This window comes from Lutjanus erythropterus, chromosome 8, assembly GCF_056507025.1.
Source record: "Lutjanus erythropterus isolate fLutEry1 chromosome 8, fLutEry1.hap2, whole genome shotgun sequence".
Taxonomy (NCBI): Eukaryota; Metazoa; Chordata; class Actinopteri; order Lutjaniformes; family Lutjanidae; genus Lutjanus; species Lutjanus erythropterus.
Window position 1 is genome coordinate 5,334,609 of NC_139324.1, and position 22,321 is coordinate 5,356,929.

The window sequence follows — 22,321 nt, forward strand, 5'->3', positions numbered from 1 at the left end:
GAGAGAGAGAAAGTGCCTGAAAATGCGCAACAGGACACTAAATGAAAAAGGCCAACCGAGTAACCCTAATGAGAGGGTTACATGTAGATGTATAAATGTGTGTGTGTGTGTGTGTATGAATGTGTTTATTTTTGCAGAAGAGGAGTGACTGTGTAAAACCACTCTGGAGGCCAACTGAGTAACCATATATATCCCATATTATGCCCCTTTCTGATAAGTTTTTATAAGTCTCAGAGGTCCTCAAAACATGCTTTGGAAGTTTCTTTCATAAAACACCACTCGGATCATGCAGATCAGCGTGTCTTTATACCCCTCTATTTCAGCCTCTCTCAAAACGAGCTGTTTCTCTGTGCCTGTAGCTTTAAATGCAAATGAGCTGTGACTAGTCGCGCCCCTCTCTGTAGGTGGGCGTGGCTTGAATCAGCCGGTCCTGGCTGCTGTCAGACGCGGTAGATTTTAAACATCTACTTTTGATCCAGAATGTGATCCAGACGGAGGCTCCTGCAGAAGTTCAAACACTGCGGATGTTGCCGGACGTGTCTGAATGGTAAGTCTACAACTTTGTGTGTCTTGATACTTTACAGTTAGTCGATGTGTGTGTGTTGGTACAGCGTTAAAATGTTACTAGCTCGGTAGCTAATGCTAACTGTAACTCACTCCGCTTGTTATTATTATACTCTGTGCAATAATAATTCAGTAGTGCAATGCAAGGACTACACTGGCATCACAACTACATAATTTATTTATGTGAGCATTTAAATCAACCAATGTTCTTTTTATAATACATGTATCCTATAACACTTGTCCCTATCTTCAGCATACTGTTTTACACTAGTATTTGTACCACTGCTGTATATATTGTTGTCCATCACTTACATACAAATGCATATGTTCAGATATTCTTACACATCTTAGTTTTTTTTCTACTGTTGTATATAGTTTAATTCACAATGCACATGTTAACTAATATTTTACTTTTATTTCTTAAAAGCTTTATCTCTACAGAATATTTTTATCTTCTATATTCTATATGCTTATATTTGTAGAATGGGTGCAACTGTAACACTACCAATTTCCCTCCTGGGATCGATAAAGTATATCTGATTCTGATTGTGATAAGTCATTGTATATTGAGCAGGATAATGTACAGTGAGCAGGTCAGTATTGTGAAATAAACCTCTTCAGGATGAAGTAAGACCCTCTGTTTTGTGTTAGGGTCCTGCATCATCCTGCAGGGTTTATTTCATGATACTGACAGAAAAGATTGTTAGTTGTATTTATGAAGATAAATATGTCAGATTTTTTACAGTTTGCTTTACATTACTTAAGTTGGCATAACATTACTGTGTTCACTAAACACCATGAATGGAGAAGCACACCCCAAAATAAACAGATACTGTTCATATTAAACATGACTTCACAGGAGACAAGTTTTACACATACTGTGAGGCATTTATTGAATCGCATATATCACATCGTATAACATGTCAAATGATGTACCTATCATCCATGACAGTAAACTGAAAGATTGACTGAATCCATTTGAAAAAAAAAAAAACTTTGACACATCAAAGATTGATGTTTTTGAGGCTAAACTGTTAACTGGACATCTTTTCCACGTTTCATTCGTTACAGGTATCAGCCTATCAGATCGTTGTGAGCTGGTGCTGAGGTTTCCTCGTCACTCCTCGTCAAAGCCTGTCTGGTTCTTAGGATTCGCACCATGTTTCCTGAAGCCCAGGGCCTCTATGTTGGATTCAGACCTCCTCTTAGTTGAACCAGGACACACAGCTGGCGATGACCTTCTCCTTGTCTGGCTCCTCATACCGTGCACTCAGGTCCTCTGGATCTTCATCCCTGTCTGGCATCGGGTCCAGAAACATTTTCTCAAAGATGAGCTCCATTAAGTCGGCCACATATCCTGTGCAATATTACACAAAGATTTTGTTTAGACTTCAAAAAAGTCAGTGCATTATGTTTATGTGTGTATTTATATAAGTTATTAGTTTTCTATTTTATTTCTGTTTTTTGTTGAAACCTTTACAACAACTGTTTCAGTGATACAGTAAATACAACATGTACATGACTTAATTGTAGTGACAAATAAAAGAATGTAACACTTACAAAACATGGGCTCAGTCTTCACTGGTTTTGTTCTGCAGGCTCCTCTCATGGTCTTTGGGAAGTGCACTTTGAAGAGTTGGTCTCCACCAGATGTGATGTGTGGTTTGTCAGCAGGTTCACTGTGATACATGACAGCCAGGCAGAGTCTGAAAGTACAGCAGAGAAAATCAAACATGTAAATAATGAACAACTGTAAATACTTTTTACAAATTAAAAGTAACCACAATTTCATTTACCTGCACAGCATTCCAAGAAATGGAAACACCAAGAGTCTTCCAAATGCTACTGAGACAATATATGCGATCATGCACTGCTATGGTCTAATATATTTATAATAACAGCTGATGTGTGTGACTTGGTCATTGTTACTATGACATTTTTGTGAGTAAAAACTGATAACCCATGTAGTCACATGATTTTATGAATTGTATCGATATCAAAGCAAAACAGTCGTCATTATGGACGCGTCCCTCTCCTCCTTCTGCATGTCCTGCACCCCCACTGTGTTGTTTGTAATGTAACTACTGTTACCATACTGTTGTCCTTTAGCGCATCAGTGTTGAAGCACCGTAAACACTGAATAGAGGAGGGAGTGTTGTTGGTGAGGAAGCTGTTGAACCGGAGAAATTAAACTTATTTTCTGATTATTTTGGTTCTTACATTCTAAGCACAGATAAACACAACTGCATACCTGCGCTAATCACAACGCCTGATTTAGTCTGAACACAAGTTTCTCGGCTTGATTTTGCAGCAGGTCGCTACACATTTCAGGTATGAGAGACTTAGCAGCTTGAAGCTAATCTAAAAAAAACATGGCGACCAGGAGGCGGACTCCTCGGTTTTCAGTGGGCGGCACAGACACGCAGCACAGGGAGTGTCTCCTGCTCAGAGGAGGCGCTTGCCCAGCTATGTCGTCATAGATGGGCACAAATCTAAACGGACCGTTTTGGCCTACATTCACTGAAAGGTGGAGCAAGCAAGAGAGGGAGAGAGAGGACTGATCTCATATCAGGGGAGTCTGAAGGCAGGCCAGGGACACATATTTTCACTGGAAAACCTTGAAAAAGTGCATTTTGCATAATATGGGACCTTTAAGTGTTTTTGTCGTTGCAGTTGTTGTCTCTGTTGTTCAAGGATTTTGGTGATCTACAGTTTCGTCTCTATTTTCTGCATCCACATTTTGTTAATAAATAATAAAAAATCTTGATAAAAAAAAAAAAAACAAAAAAAAAACAATTGATTAATTAATCCTGTCACAATCTAGGTTTCAAGTTTTTCCTGTAATGGTTATTTTCTGTAATCTATCATCTAGAACAGATTCTATCTGTCGACCATTTTCTCTATTAATCAATAAGTTATTTAGTCCATAAAATGTCAGAAACTGGTGAAAAATGTTGATCGGTGTCAAAATGACGTCCTCAAATGTCTTGTTTTGTCCACAACTCAAAAATATTCAGTTTACTGTCAAAATGATGTATCGATGGATTAATCTAATAGTTTAATAGATAGATTAATAATAGATTCATTGTTGCAGCTCTAACACTTTTATGTTTGTTGTTAGGTTCAGCAGTTTGCCCAGTTGTTCCTTCCTTTGTTGTGCTCTATTTATTGATCAATTGATTGATTTAAAGACAAAGAATTTCAGCCCAGTGAAGCATTTTTTCGTTAGAGGCCATGATAATGAATTGGCAGCTGTGTGCACTGTGCATGGTAGGATATCATTCATTCATTCATTCATTTTCTGTAACCGTTTATTCCGTAAGGGTCGTGGGCTGCTGGAGTCTACCCCAGCTGACATTGGGCGAGAAGCGGGGTTCACCCTGTACAAGTCACCAGTTCATCGCAGGGCTGACACATAGACAGACAACCACTCACACTCACTTTCACACCTATGGGCAATTTAGAGTCACCAATTAACCTAGCATGCATGTCTTTGGACTGTGGGAGGAAGCCAGAGAACCCAGAGAGAACCCACGCAGACACGGGGAGAACATGCAAACCTGCCCCAGCCAGCTGGGGGATACAAACTCAGGACCTTCTTGCTCTGAGGCGGCAGCACTAACAACTGCACCACCGTGCCGCCAGGATATCATTCTTTATTTTCAAATTGTAATCCTACTAATAATCCCCATTTTCACTAAATGTATCTGTAATCTGATCCACATATGTAATCCTGTTACATGTAATCTGTTACTCCCCAAACCTGGTGCAGCAGATGTGGATCAGCACATCATTTTGTTGTTTAACAGTATCCTGTTTGTCATATTGTTGCAGATGTATTTACTTTAAGCTTTGGTGGGTCATAGTCAGTTTATACCATGAAACATATTACACTGATTTTATTTTTCCGTTTCTCAACACACCTTCTTCCTCTCTCTCCTCACTTGTGTCTCTGCCTCGGACTCAGTGACAATGGCTTGGATGCCATCAGTGTATAAAACACTCTCTCACACACACAGACACAAGGTCACAGAGGTACTCTAGCCAGTGAATAACAGGAGGCTGGAGCCGGCCGAGGTGGAGAGTGGTCTTGCCGTGTGATTCGCCACATACATCAACTCTGTTGAGCAGAAAATTGAAATGGAAATGTGGGCCTTGAAAGAGTGTGGCTCCCATTTACCTCTGGACCAGAGCTAATGATTTGTCATTTCTCTCAGGGGCACAAGCTGCTGCCCTCGCTCTCACACTCATACTGCACCAGAGGGCTGGGCAGCCTCACCATCCTCCACTCTACTGTATGTGTTTCACTTCCACACTGTATCTGCTCTCTGTTTCACTCACATTCTAGCATGATGTTTTGTTTAACGTGAAGGTTGAATCAAGTGCTGAATTATAGAACTCTGTCAGGATGATTCTAGTATAAAAAACTTTAGAGGGATAGTTCACCAAAAAATAAAAAAATCAGTCATTATCTACTCACCCTAATGCCGATTGAAAGTCAGGTTTAGTTTTTTTAGTCCACAAAACACTGCTGGAATTTTACAGGAAAACAGTGGTGCAGAATCTCCCTAACAATTTTAGTGAGTGATGATCAGTTTTCATACATAAAACACCTCCAAACTTCTCATCTGGTGCAATCCAAGTCTCCTAAAGTCCTAACATGCCAGACTTTTTGACTTGTTTTCAGCCTGAATCTTCACTGTAGATCCTTAGCTTGGAGTCATGTTCACGTACGCGTGCACGCCGTCTGAACTGGGTGTGGTGTGACGTGAATGGCATGTCTGGGCTTTAAGATACCCTATACGACAAGTGTACTGTTTCCACCCGCACAACAGCACTCCTACACCAAGCCAGACTGCCTTTGAAGAATTCCAATTTTTAAGAAAAGTTTAAAAGGAACGGGGCATGCATTTTGTAAAACATGCCACCTCAATTTCCTTTTAGGAGCAGAGACCAAAAAAAAATAAATCGATTACAGAAAACTCATGAATATTAATTTATGCAAGTTCACACCTTAGGGATGAATTATTCTGTATTCTTGCCTGAGAATTAAAAGCATTCAACTCAAAAATGCTGTTGCACATTATTTATTTTCATTCTTTAAACGTGCAGGAAACAAAGTTGATATGAAATTCCTCCCTCCCAGCCTTGAGACTTGAAAAATTAGGTCTCAAGGTTGGCGAGTATGATGGAAGTCGAGTCAAGTTACTGCTGATTAAAACTGAAAATTTCTTTTTTATATAAGAAGTTCAGTGTTCATTTGCTCTTCACAGCTTTTAGAATTAAAAGATAATAGGCTAATAATGAAATGAAAGAAATCAAATATAATATATTTAAATATAATGCTTGAAATGCTGATATGTTTGGCCTTCTCTTAAGGTCTAGATTGCCCTAAGGGCTCTCCTCTGGTCAGGATGGATAGAGAGCACTACAGGTAAGAGGGGAAAAAAAATATTTCTTATTTTTGGGGTGAACTGCCCCTTTAAATATTTCCCTGTGTTTTTCACAAGTTTTCTAAACTTGCTGCCGTGCTTCACTCAGCTGACATTAAGCACACTAATACAAGACGATATGATGTTTGACACAAATACCTCAGCTGATGCATGTCTGATGTGTGTGTCTGCTGGCTATTGTAAATGTAGCACTTGTATCCCGACAGATGTGATAATATGAATGTTTATCTAAACAGCAGTGCAGCTGTTAACATTCAGCAGATGGCTTTTGAATTATTTAAGATGGGAGAGTTTCCAGCATGTTTTGGTCTGAGCAGCGTTTGCCTTTTATTACTGTTTGAATCTGCTTCTTCATGAGGGCTCATCATGTCAATGGAGTGATGAGCAAAGGCTCAGTGTTTAAAGCAGAGCTTGACGTGTGATTTATTATTGATCTGATAGCATCATCTGCTGAGACACTGAACACACACACACACAAACACACTCGCACTGTACTTAATATTCTATATTGGCTGGAGCCCTGCCATGATTTCTAGATTTTTAACATTCAAAATCATAAACTTTTCTCAGAATGTCATTTATTCACAGAATTAAAGACACTGAAATTTACTAGTTCACATTTATAGTTCACATTTTACATTTTGAACTAAATTCACAGTCCCAAAAATAAATTAGTTCATTTCTTTTGTGTGTTTTTTTTTCTTTTTATTTAATTTGAAATGTCACTCCTGACAGGGACACTGGTAGCTAAATTCATAAACTATATGATGTGCTAATGTTGTGCTATTGAGTTTGGGGAACCCTGAAACACTTCTCTTCAGTCGTGTCTGGAAGGGAACCTTGATTTGGGAAACTCTCACAAGTTTTTTAGTATGTTGTTCCTTCATTGTGACGTTAAGATGATCACTCTCATGAGATCTTTTGCGGGTCTGAGGTTTCTTTCAAGACTCGACCATCAGTCTCTGCCTCCTCTGCTTGTGTCACTTGGACAGATCTGTGGTCTCTTCATCGTCGGCATCGTCACATACAGCTGTTCTCTCATTGGTTACGCTTTGGAAGTTCAGCGGCAAATGAGGTCAAAGTTCAAATCATTTGAAGAATGCACACAGCAGTAAGCGGCAGATCTGAGCGGTGCGTCACGCTGAGGGTAGCACAATATTCTTGTTATTGTGTTTATTTTATTTGTAAATGTAAAATTACTTTTAACGTTTAACTTACAATAGTAGCCAAGTCTTCTGCAAAACTAGAGATAGATTTTTGCTTTGAATGCAGATGATGACTGACATCTAAAAATATTTGAACCACATTAAAAAAAACAAAACAAAACATGAGTAGCATTATTATACTACAGCAGTAATGTGATTACTTTGAGTTGTGCTTTTATTTGAGACACAGTGGATTAATATGACTAATTTTTTCAACTGCCCCCGACTGTGACAGTCTCCCCCACCAAGGGGTCAATGGTAACACCCTAACTTCTTGCATGAAATTTAATATTACAAAATTTTCTTTATTGGACAATATATCAATTGTATTATTGATTAGTGCACATATCTGTGTTTCTCATTAAAAGATGACTAGTGTATTTCAAGTAGTCTGTAAGTTATGAAGGATGGAATGAGGACCAGGAATGAAATTTTTGACAAGAAAAATGTTACAATTACAATGTCACAACTGCCCCCAGTCTCCCCATCTTAAAGTATTGAGTTAGTGTCTCAAAATAATGACTTGAAATGTAAGTCATTTTGAGAAAATTTCTCATCATTATATATATAGTAAATATTATAGATACTGTAGATATATAGTAAATATTTGAAAATGAAATGCTAAAGTTTCCAGATTTTGTGACATTATTTGGACAGTTTCTCATATAATGACTTCATTTTTCCATCATCTTGAAAGGAATGTGCTTCCATAGATAGAGATGTTTGTAGATGAGTGTATAAAGTGGATCTATCTGTGTGTTTCTCTCTGTTAACAGACTCCAGTCTGCAGTGCAGTTCAGACAATTTACTGATAGACCACAGAGTTATAGAGAAATTATAGAGAAACATGAGGCTTCATGATCAAAGAAAGTTTTTATATCACGTCGACATGTCTGTCACACTCTCTCTGCTGTGATCACACTTTGTTTTAATCAGCTGATGATGTGAGCGTTGTTATCTCTTTCAGGAGTGAACGGCGCTCAAGTGCATGCTCATTGATTGCAAATTGATTTGTTCAGTTCACTGTTCACCAAGAATATGTGCACATTTAATGAACGCTGCTTTTTTAGCACATTCACGCACAACACTGCAGTAACAGAAGGGTGTGTACAATAACAGGGGATCAACATTACCAAGTACAAATCACAATGTCTCTCAAATTAAAAAACAACTGAAGACGTTAGCATTCTAAAAATGTTGGTGATCACATCTGAGTTTTAACCTGACATTAAGCATGAAACAACCAGAACTTAAAAGTACTGTAAAAACACACACATGCACACAACTTGATGACCTGACTTGACTCCCTGTGTGAGTCGAAGATTAAAGCCGGCAGTATAATGCATGAGACGCCTCCGTCTGACTAATCCAGCCTCACCTTGAGTCTGATTGACACCAAACACGTTTGCAATTTGTGTCTGCTGAAAGCAAGCAAAGCAAGCTACTCCACTGAACATGGAATTTGACTGGAATGATTCGAAATATATTCATAACATATATTTCAAATCATTTCAGGATGATCCTTTCATAAATGATTAATAAACAAATGTTTTACTCAAAAGGTGAGATCCTGTAGTCATTCTACAGATGATGACAATATGCAGGGGTGCCTGTCAGTAATAATGATGATGGTTTCTTGGTTGAATTGCTTAAGAATTTGCTGGATGAGGTCAAAGATGTGTTATAACCATGCCCAACATAAAACATGGCTAATGTATGCTTTACATTTTCACACATGCACAGTATACAGAGAGGAGCCCTTTTGAAAATAGACATGCACAGTTGACCATTCTGAGTCCCGCCCCTTTCTGCTCTGTGCTCCAATAACAGTTGAGCAAGTTTGGTGCCCGACAAAACTTTGGTCAAATGCTGCATTCCATTTACCTTGGACGTTAGAAGTCAGAGCTGGGAATGACGTCACACCTGATCTGACTGTGTTAACACACAAGAAGTCGGTTTGAGAGGTTCCTCCGACTTTCCTGGTCAGAAACCAGACAACAGGGGGTGTTCCAGTTGAAACATCCAACTGGGAACTTGGAAATTCAGACTTCTGAGCTCAAATGGAATGCACAAAAGTTCTCCTGTCCTTTTTCCTGTACTTAGACATGCCATGTGTTAGGCTTGTCTTCGTTGAGCAGAAAACTAAATCTTGACAATTATAAAAAGACGTTGCTAGGGGGCCCATTAAATTAACATATATAGTCACATCTTACATTAGCTGATGTTAGCAAAATGAAAGCTAATTGGCTAATGATTGATGTATGCTATGTCTCACTTTATGTACTTCTTTATGTACTACTTCCACTTCCTGTTCTGAGGTCATAAGTGTGTTCACATTGACATTTTCGGCAAAACGAAGTGTGCTGCCTGCATGTTGTACTCAAATCCCCATCAAGTCTACGTAGCAGTAGAGGCTTGGCTACCAAACTTGTGAATCTGGTGGCCCAGGTGGCTGAAGAAAGCTGCGGTAACTTGAACACTGACTTACAGAAATATAAGTCATGCATGTAGTTTCATCAGTAAGTACCACTTTAATGTTGTCGGACTGAAGCCACCAATATGATTCTTTGGTTACGTTTGTAAAGATTTGGGACTAACAGAAGTATCCTAATTGAGACACAGCAGTATGTTAAATAGCTAGTTAGCTCGTGTTTTGCTACCATTAGCTATCAGATGTAACTAGCTAGGTAACGATTTATTAAATTAGCTAACCTAGCTGGTTAAGCTAATTAGAACTGCTATTGGATCACAGAGAAAAAAGGGACAGGACTTGAGAGGGGCCAATTATTGTTGATATTAAAGCATTATTACCTTTCCTACCTTCATGTACAACATATACAGGCTGTGTTATTGATAATTACATAATTTGACCTGTATCAAACACTGATGATATCTTAAATTCATTCTTTTCTGTGGGAATGCATGAATAAGTGGTGTAAAGTCATACTGTACTTTAAGTACAGGTTTGAGGTAGGTCCTGCTTGTACTTTACATGAGTTTATCCATTTTATAGTAGAGAGAAATATTATTCTTGCTCTCCACTGTGATTACATAACAGCTTGAGTTGCTACTACACCAAAGGACATGTGCACTAAAATTCTGGTTTAAATATATAAATAAATAAAATACATTTTTTCAGCAGTTGCAGGACATAATCATCATGTGTCTTGGATATTTTTGTATTTCTACACATATCTTGGTAATATATCACACTTCAAAATTATTTTTGCGTGTATTTCATTACATACTGTAACAACAGTATTTATGTTGTTGCTTTAGTTCTTATTTTTTCCCCACACATATTCTGCCAAGACCTGCCCCTACACTATTGGACATGCCCAAAGACCTGACATACCCAAACTATTTCACCTCTCATGCCCAAATCTAACCAACAAAGGCAGCGGACACAACCAATCAGAGGCAGAGTATGTTAGGTCTTTGGACATATCCAATATGGAAATGGTGTGCACTGTTTTGCTATGGTTTCCGAATTGAACAATATGTTTCATCGAAATGGCACACAACCTGCCTTCAGGTACGATTTCTCTTGTTGGTTAGTGTGTCAGAGGTATTACCCAATCAGCAGTGATCTTTTTTTAAAAAGGTGTGTTGCATACAGGGTGTCCAACGCACCACTGTAAATGTTTTGTCAGGCCTTAACGCTTCCCTTGTGGAATGTCGGTGGGAAGACAAATCACATGGATGTCTAGAGGTGAGTAGACACGCCATGGTGACAGTACCTAATCAGAAGTACAGGTGTGTAGCAGTCCATTTCAGACACTTATCCTTTGTTGATAAGGAACACTTGGATTTATCTACCCTCACTGTAAATTAAACAGTTAAAACTTCCTCCACCTCAAGTAAAACACTGTTTTTGCATTGATGCATCACTATTAACAATCTGAAAAATCTTACACTCAAAGAGGCACAAGTACTTTTCCTTTGATATTTTAAGTATATTTTTGCTGATAATGCTTCTGTACAATTTCTGACGCAGGTCTGAAGCTGAATACTTTTTACATGGCTGTATTTGTACTTTGGATGTGTGACACTTCTTACATCACTGTCCTTGTTGTAATCACGGCAACAGCTAGTTCAGCAAAGTCATCTGACTGGAGAGAAATGCATTTATTCTGTGTGATGATTCTCATAAATGATTCATCTTACTATAAAATTTCTTGTGATAATGCAGCCTGAAGGCATGATCAGATGATGATGCAATTAATTTCATCTTTCTTTGACAACTGACATCCAGCACTTTGATTTAAACATCTTATGGGAACCATTCAGTGTACAAATTGTTTGATTTTATCCCTCCATTCCTTGTAAGGTTGTTTAAAGGAGCGATATGTGGCCATTGTATGTGCAAAAATAAGCACAGGAGTCCAAACAGTGAGTTGGAGCCATAGACTGTATATTAAATACGTTGTAATCCTGTTTAATATACATTCTTCCCCAGACACTGCAGAGACAGGCAGGCTACAGGACTCTGCAGAAGCGCAGGATGCACGCAAACACTGTAAGTTGATCAGCTGTTTATAACTATTAATTGTCTGTCAATGTAAAGTTCAGCCTGTTTTCCAGAAAACAAAAGCCCACCGCTCAGAAATAACACACTTAGGATGATGAGTTAAGTGGCTGCCTGTTTCACTGCTGCCAAACTCCATTAACATTTTGGTCAATTTAACACTTACAAACATCAAAGTTTTCTACAAGATTAGTAAACATTTTTTTTACAACTCATAAACAGACACTTACTCATTCTGCAAAAATTCAGCACTAATTTCAAATCTGATTAATATGAAACAGACATAAAAAAAACAGTTTTTCCAATCTGGAATGGAGATTTCAGAGGGGGACACTGCAGCTGTAAAGGTCATATCATCTGAAGTGAGCAATTCAACTTCTCCTAGATCTCTGATGACACGCTGTGGTAATTTTATGATTTATTAGAGATTTCTAATTTAAAGCTATCAATAGGATTTGTCAAATCTGTTGATAAATGCACCAGAAAGATGCCAGGATGTCTGGATGTCATGTTTTGGGTTGGTCCCGAACGTACAGAGCTCAGCAAAATACTGAGGGGAAAAAAAAGGAAAAAGGGAATACAGGCAGAGGGACGAGTCTGCAGATACAGACACCACCACACACTTCTACTGGATCATAAGTGATCGAAAGGGATTATATTGATGAATCTATATATTTCCTGTGTCTCAGTCCTCGTACTTCTGTACTTGCACTTCCTGTTTTGATTGCATACCTTCACATGGACTTTTACAGCAAAAATGAAGTGCACTGTGAGTAACCGGATGTTGTACTCAAAATGGCCAAAAAGTTCAGTGTGGAACGCTCAACATCTCTCGCCCTCAAGGGTCACCATCTTGTCTACAAAGCGGAAGAAGCGGGGCTACCAAACTTGTGAATGTGGCAACAGAGGAAGCAGCTGCAGTGTCTACAGTGGCTGTGGTGAACACCCAATTATACAGGTATAAGTGATGCACATAGTTTTATTAATGACTACCACTGTATTTTTGTTGGATTGAAACCACCAAAATGTTTATTTGGTTAAGTTTGTGAAGATATGGTACTGCCAATCAAATATAAATCAACATATTGGTGCATTTTCAGCTGGGAGGAGGAGGAAGGAGTGCTAGCCCATCGTCGACAGAGATGATGGCGTACAAAAATATGCCAGCCTCCTGAGAAACAGAGGGCAAACAAAAGCCAATGAAATTAAAAAGACGATCAAGTTGAATGATGTGAAACTGAACACAAATACATAAAAAAGCCGGCAGATGCTTTGGTGGGTGGCAACAAAGCTCCGCCTGGCTGTGATCGGCATTTCCAGTGAGACAGCAATTGTTTTTTTTTTAGGAAATTGTTGCATATTATGCCTTTGAAGACTCAAAAAACAGCACACATATCCCAAAATGATAAACACTGGGTGCTGGACAGAAGAGCAAATACAAAAATATGTCTGCACACCAGAAACTGCTCCTTTTGGAAATTTAATAATATCACCATATGTGACGTTTCAGGAGCAGGCTGGTTCCCAAAACGTCACATGCATATTATGCCAGACACACAGAGACAGACACACTCAGAACATGACAAGAAAGAATGCCAACCATGTGCAAAAGTAAACTAAGAACTCTTTTATTCTTTTTTGTTCATTTTATATATCTATCTTTAGTTGTTTTTTTTTCTACTCGAGTCCTTTAAAAGTTTGTCATCATGCTAGGTGCAGCTTCAGTGTTGGTAGTACATGCAAGGTTGTGGGTTCTGTTGGTGGAGGTTTTTCACACATCGGACAACTGGAGAGAGGGAGAACGGGGAGCGGGGGCTCCGAGCGGACAAACACTGACCACTCTGGAGTCACCCCGACCCAAACCCCGTCCAAATAAAACACAAAAACAAAGAAAAAACCCCACCACAGACGCAGCTGCAGGGGTGGAGTTGGGGGGGCACTGACCATCATCGAGGATTCACAAAGGGTTAAGCAGTAGCAGTTCAGTTCTTGCTGTGATAGTTGCCATCCAATCCAGAAACGGGGACGGTTTTATATCATGACATCATCAGTTGACATCTTTAGTGCAGTCGAAAGGAAAAGAAAACTCTAGAAGCAGGCAGTCTCTTCAGGGGAGGGGGGTGGGGTATACAAAAACACCCCTCAGACAGCTTTGTAGAGAGAGAGGAGGACAGGAGGAGCAGCGGGGGAGGGAAACTTCATTCAGACTCCTGTTTATGATGGAGGGACATTAAAGGAGACATCAGGAGTATTGCTCGGGACTTTGGTCTGGGTGTATTTGTCGGGGGTGGGGTTGGGTGGCACTGGATCCCACAGTTTTCTGTGATTATATTTTTAACCAAATTTCAAGGTCTCTACCACAGACTGTATATGAATATGGACGATGAGTCTCCGCTTCCTCCCAGTGTACAAAAATGAAGCCAAAATATCCTGAATATGAGCACTGTCAAAGTCAGTCAGTCGCAAAGACGGATTTTATAACTTGTCATTCATAAAAATGAACTAGTTGCGGGCGGCAGCAGGTGAGAACCATAATATAACACATACAATATAATAATATGTTTTGTTCCCTGGCAAAATCAGAAAAAAGTGATTATGCAGAATTTTTAACTTTTATATTCTCTAATACAGTAATATTAAGCCTAATTAGCCACCAGGACTTTATTGTGAAAGTCTACAACACAACTTTTGACCCCACATCCTCGGGACATCACTAATTGATTTGACAGTGATGAAGACTAGCTGCTGGCTAAAACTGATGACATGAAGGCAAAATTAGCCAGTGAGAGGCATTAAATTATGGAAAATACATCATCAAGGGCGAAGTCGGAGTTTGGGAGGATTTTGGTGGGCTCAAATACTAAAAATAATGTTTTCAGTGGCTCTGCTGCTTGTAAAGTAGTAGTATTATTAGTATTAGCTTTTGATAGCTGCAAGCAAGGCTCATCGTCGCTATGGAAACACAGATGTATGTGTGTTTAATCGTGGGTTCCTGACCGGTGGGAATTTGACTTGGAGATAATTGCGGGTAACGGGTCGGTTGTGGGTCTTAGTTTTGCGGGTGCAGACGGGTTTGCAAAGCTGGACCTGTGCAGCACTTTGCTAAAAAAACATTTTATAGCATTAAATAACAAATTAAAACAAAAGCTATCAGAAAAAATTCAATTTTAACATCCATCAGCGTTTCAGAACTACCTAAAATGACAAAAAACTATTACCAATACTTTGATTTTCTTAAGTTTGGTCCATGTCACGACTGCTAACGTGGAGGGGACGGGTGTTGATCGAGATGTTTTGGCTTCACCTTTGCGGAGCCGTCATGTCATCCATCTTTATACACAGTCAACGTTTTTGAACTTTCAACTCAACTCCCTTTTCCTGCTTTTCTAAAACTGACTCATAAAACAACCAAATAGAAGTAAAAAAGGTACATACATGACATCACACGTGCCAGCTGGTGGATGCCACTTTTAGCTGAGGCACCTTACAGTGCATTTTTTTTTTAAACATCGGTGGCTACAATGGGGGATGAAGCCTGTTAACCCCGGCAGTGTCAGTGCCATGCTTTACGGTGCCCAGTGAGTCACAGAGAGCCACTAATACTTACTGAGGAACATTAACATCTTCACAATCCCAACGGCAGGGAGAGAGTTCAAACAGGTTTCAGGATGGGATGAACTGCTCGTACAGGGAACAGAGTTTTGTTCATTTTGTTGTTCCTATTTACACAGAACTACTATACTGCAGCAATAATGATTGCAGGTCACAATATACAAGTGGCCACCGACAGCTACAGATGCACTAAAGAAGCCTGACAATTCAATTTCCCCTGTACTGAATGGAATACACAGTTTTTGTACAAATCAAAAGTACATTGTTCAGTGGGTGTACAAAAAACAAACAGTAAAGGGTCGATTAAAAAAAATACCAGGGCAGAAACACACATGGACATCATCATCTTTGGTGAAGATTCCACAGAGTATGCTTAAAGACGTCTGAACACACACACGCACACACACACGCACACACACACACACACACACACACACACACACACACACACACACACACACACACACACACATTTCCACAGCTGGGAAGAGGAATTCACTGCAGTTACTTGGTCCTCATTCACAATTCTCAAACACGAGGACACGTATGCACTCAGGGTGTGAAGGTGGCAGGTCAGATCACACGGGTCTTCTTCAACTACGCAGCTTAACGTGTTTGCGGACGACGGAAATGACATCACACCGTGTTATGTTTGGTTGTAACCTACTGGTATCAGACATTAGCACACGTCTGTTCGTACAGGGACTGCATCACTGTTCATAGAGGGATTACAGCATGTTTGCATTTCAGACTATAACTACAGGCCAGCATAATGTGGCATCCAGTGAATAGAACTTACTGCATGTGGCACTGCAGTACATAGACCATGACTTCTATTAAAGGGACAGTTCACTCCAAAATCAAAAATATTTGTTATTTTCCCTCTGGCCTGTAGTGCTAGTTATCCATCTGGATTTCTTTGGAGTGAGTTGCATAATTTTGGAGCTATCAGCCGTAGAACTGTCTGCCTTCTCTCAAATATAATGGAACAAAATGGCACTTGGCTTGTGGTGCTCAAAGCGCCAAAAAAAATACATTTGAAAATGTAGAAATCATCAGCTGGTTATTCAAGATAACCCACAGACCTTTTTGTGAGCAGTTTCATGTTTACTATGTGAGGCAGCTGGATTTCGAGATCATGCGAGAGTCCATCTTGCCAGGGTTCAAGTTATCTGTTTGTGTCCATACCAAAAGTGGTATAGCCAGTCAGCATCCTAGAAGGGACTATTGGCAGCTAAGGGTGTGGTTTTAGGTGTGACCACAACGGGAAGCGTCCATGGAAGCGACTCGTCTTGAACAAACGATGGCGGCTCCTGAAGAGGTTAGCATAGATACTGTGATAGCATCAGTTATATCAGAACTGGAGAGTATTTCTTCATTGAATTTCTCATCTGACTGGTTGAAGTTGGCCTGTGTTAGATGAGATAGACAGATGGTTCATCCAATCACCTGCCAAGTGTTTTTTTTTTTTTTTTGAAAGTGCCTGCTCTTTTCCATGCAGTTTTTAAGAACGACTTCCAAGAAGGTTCTGTGAAACAAACCACCTGATGTGTCAGGTTAGTTTCATGTCAGCTCCAGCTCCAGACCTTCAAATCTGGCCACTTCACTGAGCTGGCTGTTTCTCTGGTATGGCACTGTGACACTGTGGCTTTGACACAGGGTGGGATCAAAGCCGTCGTCAACCTGCTGTCAAGCTGCGCACCACAACCGAGGAGGAGTGATAGCAACAATGGTGACCGCTTTAGACGCCGCTATCAGTTTTAAGTCAACTAGATCAGCTCAGGCTGCAGTATGACAGTTACTGAAAGGCTGTGTGTTGTGTTTGCTGCCACAGAAAAGAATTTACATGTTCGTGCAGCAGGCAGAGCTAGCATTAGCTAATCAGCAGCTATGAGCTAACTTCATGTTGGTCAACCACCAGAAAAAAATACGATTAATCATCTGATCATATTTAATTTTCCATTCGTGCTTCCAGAGAGGTGTAATAGGAAATGAGATAGCACCGCAGCTCCAAAGCATACTTGGGGTTACCTCTGGTTTTAGGTTATTTTAGTTGTCTTCAGCCTGACCTGTAGCTGCTGACTAGTTAGCTTTTCACAGCCTGGACAGACCCTGCTGTGAGGAGTACATGAAGACACAGTAGTAATATTACAAGGACTTTTTTTTTTCAGCAAACAAAACACACAGCTGATCTATACACATTAAAGTAATGTAGTCAACCCTCAAACACTCGTTCTCTTATAATAAACCAGACTGTGGGGACAAAAGCAAAGTATGCTGTCATGGCAACACACTGGTGTCAACTCAAAATGATGTTGGTCACCAGTGAATGGTTAGAGAAAACTGAATCCCCCTCTCCCCAAGACAAATTGTTTAGAGTGGAGACGATGTCAGACTGTATATGGAGATGAAGTGTAACGAGTTGACAGTTTAGTCTGATATCAGGCTAGTTTCATGTGGGAACTACTTTCTCTCTGCAGTAAAATCAACTGAACTTCTACTAGAAGGGAAATAGTTCTTACATGAAACTGCTCACAACAAGGTGAGTGGATTATCTTGAGTAACTGGGTCATGATTTTTGGAAAAACACTTGGTTTGAATTTTTCAAATGTATTTTTTTGTTGCTTTGAGCGCCACAAGCTGAGTGCCATTTAGTCCAATTACACTGAAGAGAAGGCAGATGTTTCTACCGCTGAGATCTCAAAAACTCTGTAAAAAATCTACATGGATAAATAGGACTACAGAGCAGAGGAAAAATGCAAAAGTATACTTGATTTTGGCATGAACTCTCCCTTTAACAGTTCAGCTGACAGCTACCATAGATCCCTGCCACAAAGGAACATTGTTACAAGATTGGAGAGGTCTGCTTATGCTATCACTATTTTCACTGCAGTATTATCCCCCCAATCCCCAAATGCCCCAGTCTTACGAAAAAGAAAACGACAACAACAAAAAAACTGTCCCTGTCCCTCCCCCCGAAACAAACAAACAAACAATCACAAGAAGAAATCTAGAAAATCGAGACAAAGATTCAAAGCTGCCTGTGGAGGAAGATGCTGGCATTCATTCAAAATCATTCACTTGATGGAAGCTCTCCACCACGTGTTTTCTGCTCTGTCGGCCTCCCAGTTCAGTTCCCATGCAAAGCCATGGCTTAGATCAAGGAAAAATACAACGTGCAGCACCTCCCAAAGCTTGTCCCGAGACCCAGGCGGGAGGGGAGGAGTCGGAAGAAGGAGGTTCAAGTATGGGATGACAGTGACATAAAATAACTTATGGAACACACGTATGAATGGATGAACAAGACACAAAAAGCAACAAAAGCGTTCTGCGACAGCTGGCCTGTGCTTTCTTTCCAGTCAGTGAATCAAACAGGACCACCATATTTTGGAACATTTTCATCTTTAATACAGGGACTATGAACATGTAGTCTCATCTAAGGAACGGACCAAATAACACACATTAACTGTTATATAACTACTGTATGTTCTCTTTCTTTTCAATACTAGATTTACATCCTGAAGATTTATGCATCTTTAAATTAAACTTCATCATAGTCATTATTTTTTTTTCTTTAGGTCCATACACATTGGTTTTACTTAATGAATATCCTGTTTCTAGGCTACATTTCACCCTAAACTGGCTACACTCATTGATCGAGAAAATAGATAAAACTGTAGTAATTCAACTTCCACATCTACGGCTTAAAAACAGAATCTCTCAGGGAAACAAAAAATAATTCAGAGGTGTAAAAACCATGATTCCAGTTTTAAAACAGAAAACAAGTAGATGAAAAAAAAACACCATCCATTAAAATCAGAATAAAAAGGACAAAAATCAACATGATGAGAAAAGACACGGTGAGGCTGAGCTCCTCTGAGGAATGAGAATGATGAGCTATGGATGGTTTGTGAATCTACACACGTTTATTTCCACAAAGTGCACGTGCGTGCAGACATGTGGGACGGAGGTAAGTGTCTCTGTGGACTGGTCGCTGACAGGGCGAGGGAGGGAGGGAGGGAGGGGAGGGCTCTCTTGCTTTCAGGCCTGGGTCGGGGGAAAGGAGTGGGGGGTTTAGGAATCCCTTGGTCCCTCCTCGACTCCCTCAGGAGCTGAGGGTGAACTGGTCTTGCTCGATGGGCTTTTTGACCCAGGCCCCGAGGCCGGCCTTGTGGAAGGCCTTGATGAGCGCCTGCTTGGCGGAGTGGTACTCTGTGGCCGCCTGCTTGGCTTCATGGTAGGAGCTGGGCTTCAGCATCTTGATCCACAAGATGGACGACAGCTGACGGGGACAGAGAGAGGGACACAAAGGGAAGCAATAAGATCAAAAAATGAATGAACCATCAAATCAATAAATGACTTTAATTGTACATGCTGAAAGAAGGTTAAAGGGATTAAAAATAGATATTTTCCTTTTTATCTGTAGTTCTATTTATCCATCTAGATTGTTTCGTTGAGTTGTAGAGTTTTGGAGATATCAGCCATAGAGATGTCCGCCTTCTCTCCAATATAATGAAACCAGAAGGCTCAAAGTGGTGCTCACACACCAAACAACACATTTAAATAACACAACAGCAATGTCTTTTTCCAGAGATCATGACCTGGTGAGCAGGTTCATGGTGGAACTGTTTCCTTTCTACCAAACAAAACCTGCCAACCATATCATCACGCAGAAGGAAGCGGTCATCTGCTGATGGTCCAGGGGCTCATGTTGGGATGTCAACATTAGTGGCGTCCTCCTTGGCTGAGCTGTCTCATCCATGAGTACCTTCTGGTCTGTGACAGGGTCTGTGGATTATCTTGAGAAACCAGCTCATGATTTGTGGGAAGAGACATTGCTGTCCAGTTTTTCAAATGTATTTTGATGTTTTGCTTTGAGTACCACAAGGCGAGTGCCATTTAGTTCCATACTGGAGAGAAGGCAGAGATCTCTACGGCTGATATCTCCAAAACTCTACAACACACACATCTAAATATATAAATAACGCTAAAGGTAAGAGAAATACCAAAAAAAAAAGAGTAGTATATTTGAACTTTGCGGTGAACTGTCCCTTTAAGGTCTAGATCAGGAGTCCTGCCAACTTTACTATGAAAGAGACATTTTTGGCCAAAAAGAAAATAAAGATCTGTCCAGAGCCACATGTGTTAAGTTCTCTATATTTCTAAACATTAAAACTAGATGCTCCTGGCGACCAATTTCCCTGTTGATAAAATGCTAATTTATTATTTAGACGAGCTGACAAGACTATCAGTAAGAAAACACTCGGGAAGCAGTTAAAATTAAGCACAACTGATTAATTAATAATGTTAAAGCTTGTCTGAAAAAATACTGTGTGAATTAAGAGTCATTTGAAGCCATGAATCACAGTCTGCACCTTCTGCAACAGCCAAAACATATTTTTAAATGCAGCTGAAATGTGTGGCACTTTGCACTGAATCATCCTTCAAAACGTGACAACAACTCACTAAATGCCTCAACTTGTCACAGTCTGCAGGTAAACATCTTAGAGGAAACAGTTAACCGCCAATGTACATAAATGAAATATTGTTAAAAAGTTTAACCGACTAGTATTTCTGGATCATGGATGTTTAATAGTACACATCTCTAGTAGCTTTTTGACATAAATCAAATCTGTCATGAAATAAATTTCAATGTGGGAAGATTAACATTTTGCAGATGGATCAGACCAGCAGCACTTCTTAAATTGTTCTCCAAACACCTGATGGATTCAGCAAAACCATGACTGGAGAGTGAAAGACTAAAATGTAAGCAGAACAACAGAAACAGGAAGCAGCCCACTGCAGGTGAAGAGGGCGGGGTATCAAACTGCTTCATGGCGTGGACTGAAATGCTTTAAAACAACAGTGCGGTAGATTTACCTTGGAGTGGAGGCGCACCCAGCGGCTGTAGAGGGCGTTCTTGCAGAGTCGTGAAGCGCGACCCATGTCGTCCTTGCCCGTGGTCGCGTTGATCACCTCCAGGCCCTGGTCACCAACCGTCCAGTTCACACTGAAGTTGGGTGCCTTGCCGGGCTGCCGGGCCTCTGCATTACTTATACCTGGAGTCGAAAAGAACACAGGTCAAAAACTGAACAGCGCACCTGATCAAATATCATCACTGTCCAAAGACAACCATGCAGCTCCATACTCAGTGTATTACCAGCACAGAATCCAAGCAATAATCTGTTGTCAACAGGGTTTTCCCTGCTTAACTTTGCCATCTGACAGACTTTTCTGACAGAAAATCTCTGTTATATAAATGAAATATCATCATCTCTTACTCAGCCAGACTCCACTGACAAAAACAGTAATTTAACCTCACACAGAACAGGCGCTGCTGATCTACCACTGCGTCGATCGCTTAGTTCGTTTGTGTTATTGTGTGACTTTAGTGAGTCTTTACTAAACTTTTAAGGCACCAGCAGCGGTAGACCAGCACCTCCAGAGTTCTGTGAGGTAAAATGAATGATTTTTATAAAACAGTCTGGTTGGTTTGGATAGAGCCATATTTGGCGTATACAGCGGCTGTTTCCTGTCAGAAAAGGCTGTCCGATGGCAAGGTAGAGCAGTGAAAATATTCTAAACATAGCATACTCTTACTTATATAGATTTTTTGGCGTCTAAAATACATTTTGCTGATGGCCCCATATACAGCAGTACACTGGGGTGGTGTCGACTGAAGTGCAGGCATTACACTTTTTATAAGTAGCCTTCCTCATACAACCCCAATCAAAATAATCCAAACTATCCCTTTAAGTTTTTCAGAGCAAAGGATTAAGTCTTCCTTTATGGCTTGAGAAAATTCTTTGCTTCTTAAGCTAAATAAAATATGTAAAAACTCATTGGATTAACATAAAAATGCATCATCACCAAGCTGGAAAGTCACGGTTTTAGAAGTTATCACGGGAACAGGAAAGCCACCGTATGTTAAAACAGACTGAACTAAATGTTTTCCTTCA

The 22,321-nt window shown here is 40.0% G+C and overlaps 1 protein-coding gene and 2 long non-coding RNA genes across 4 annotated transcripts in view; 1 reads left to right on the forward strand and 2 right to left on the reverse strand.

Moving 5' to 3' along the window:
• The first annotated feature begins 425 nt into the window (after positions 1-425).
• On the forward strand, positions 426-1,921 carry LOC146322336 (uncharacterized). The gene is made up of 2 exons (XR_014771264.1): positions 426-547; positions 1,636-1,921. It is a non-coding gene; the product is annotated as an uncharacterized LOC146322336 (long non-coding RNA).
• Positions 1,432-2,384, reverse strand: LOC146322337 (uncharacterized). The gene is made up of 2 exons (XR_014771263.1): positions 2,125-2,384; positions 1,432-1,921 (listed from the first exon to the last, which is right to left on the reverse strand). It is a non-coding gene; the product is annotated as an uncharacterized LOC146322337 (long non-coding RNA).
• A 16,363-nt stretch (positions 2,385-18,747) lies between these two features.
• Positions 18,748-22,321, reverse strand: part of adarb1b (adenosine deaminase RNA specific B1b) — a 201,374-nt gene continuing 197,800 nt past the window's right edge. For both annotated transcript variants that reach the window (XM_084724285.1, XM_084724284.1), the window contains 2 exons: positions 21,243-21,421; positions 18,748-19,644 (listed from right to left, as the gene is read on the reverse strand). In XM_084724285.1, coding sequence (XP_084580411.1) covers positions 19,468-19,644; positions 21,243-21,421 — 356 coding nt within the window. In that variant the 3' untranslated portion in view covers positions 18,748-19,467. The remainder of the gene's footprint in view (positions 19,645-21,242; positions 21,422-22,321) is intronic.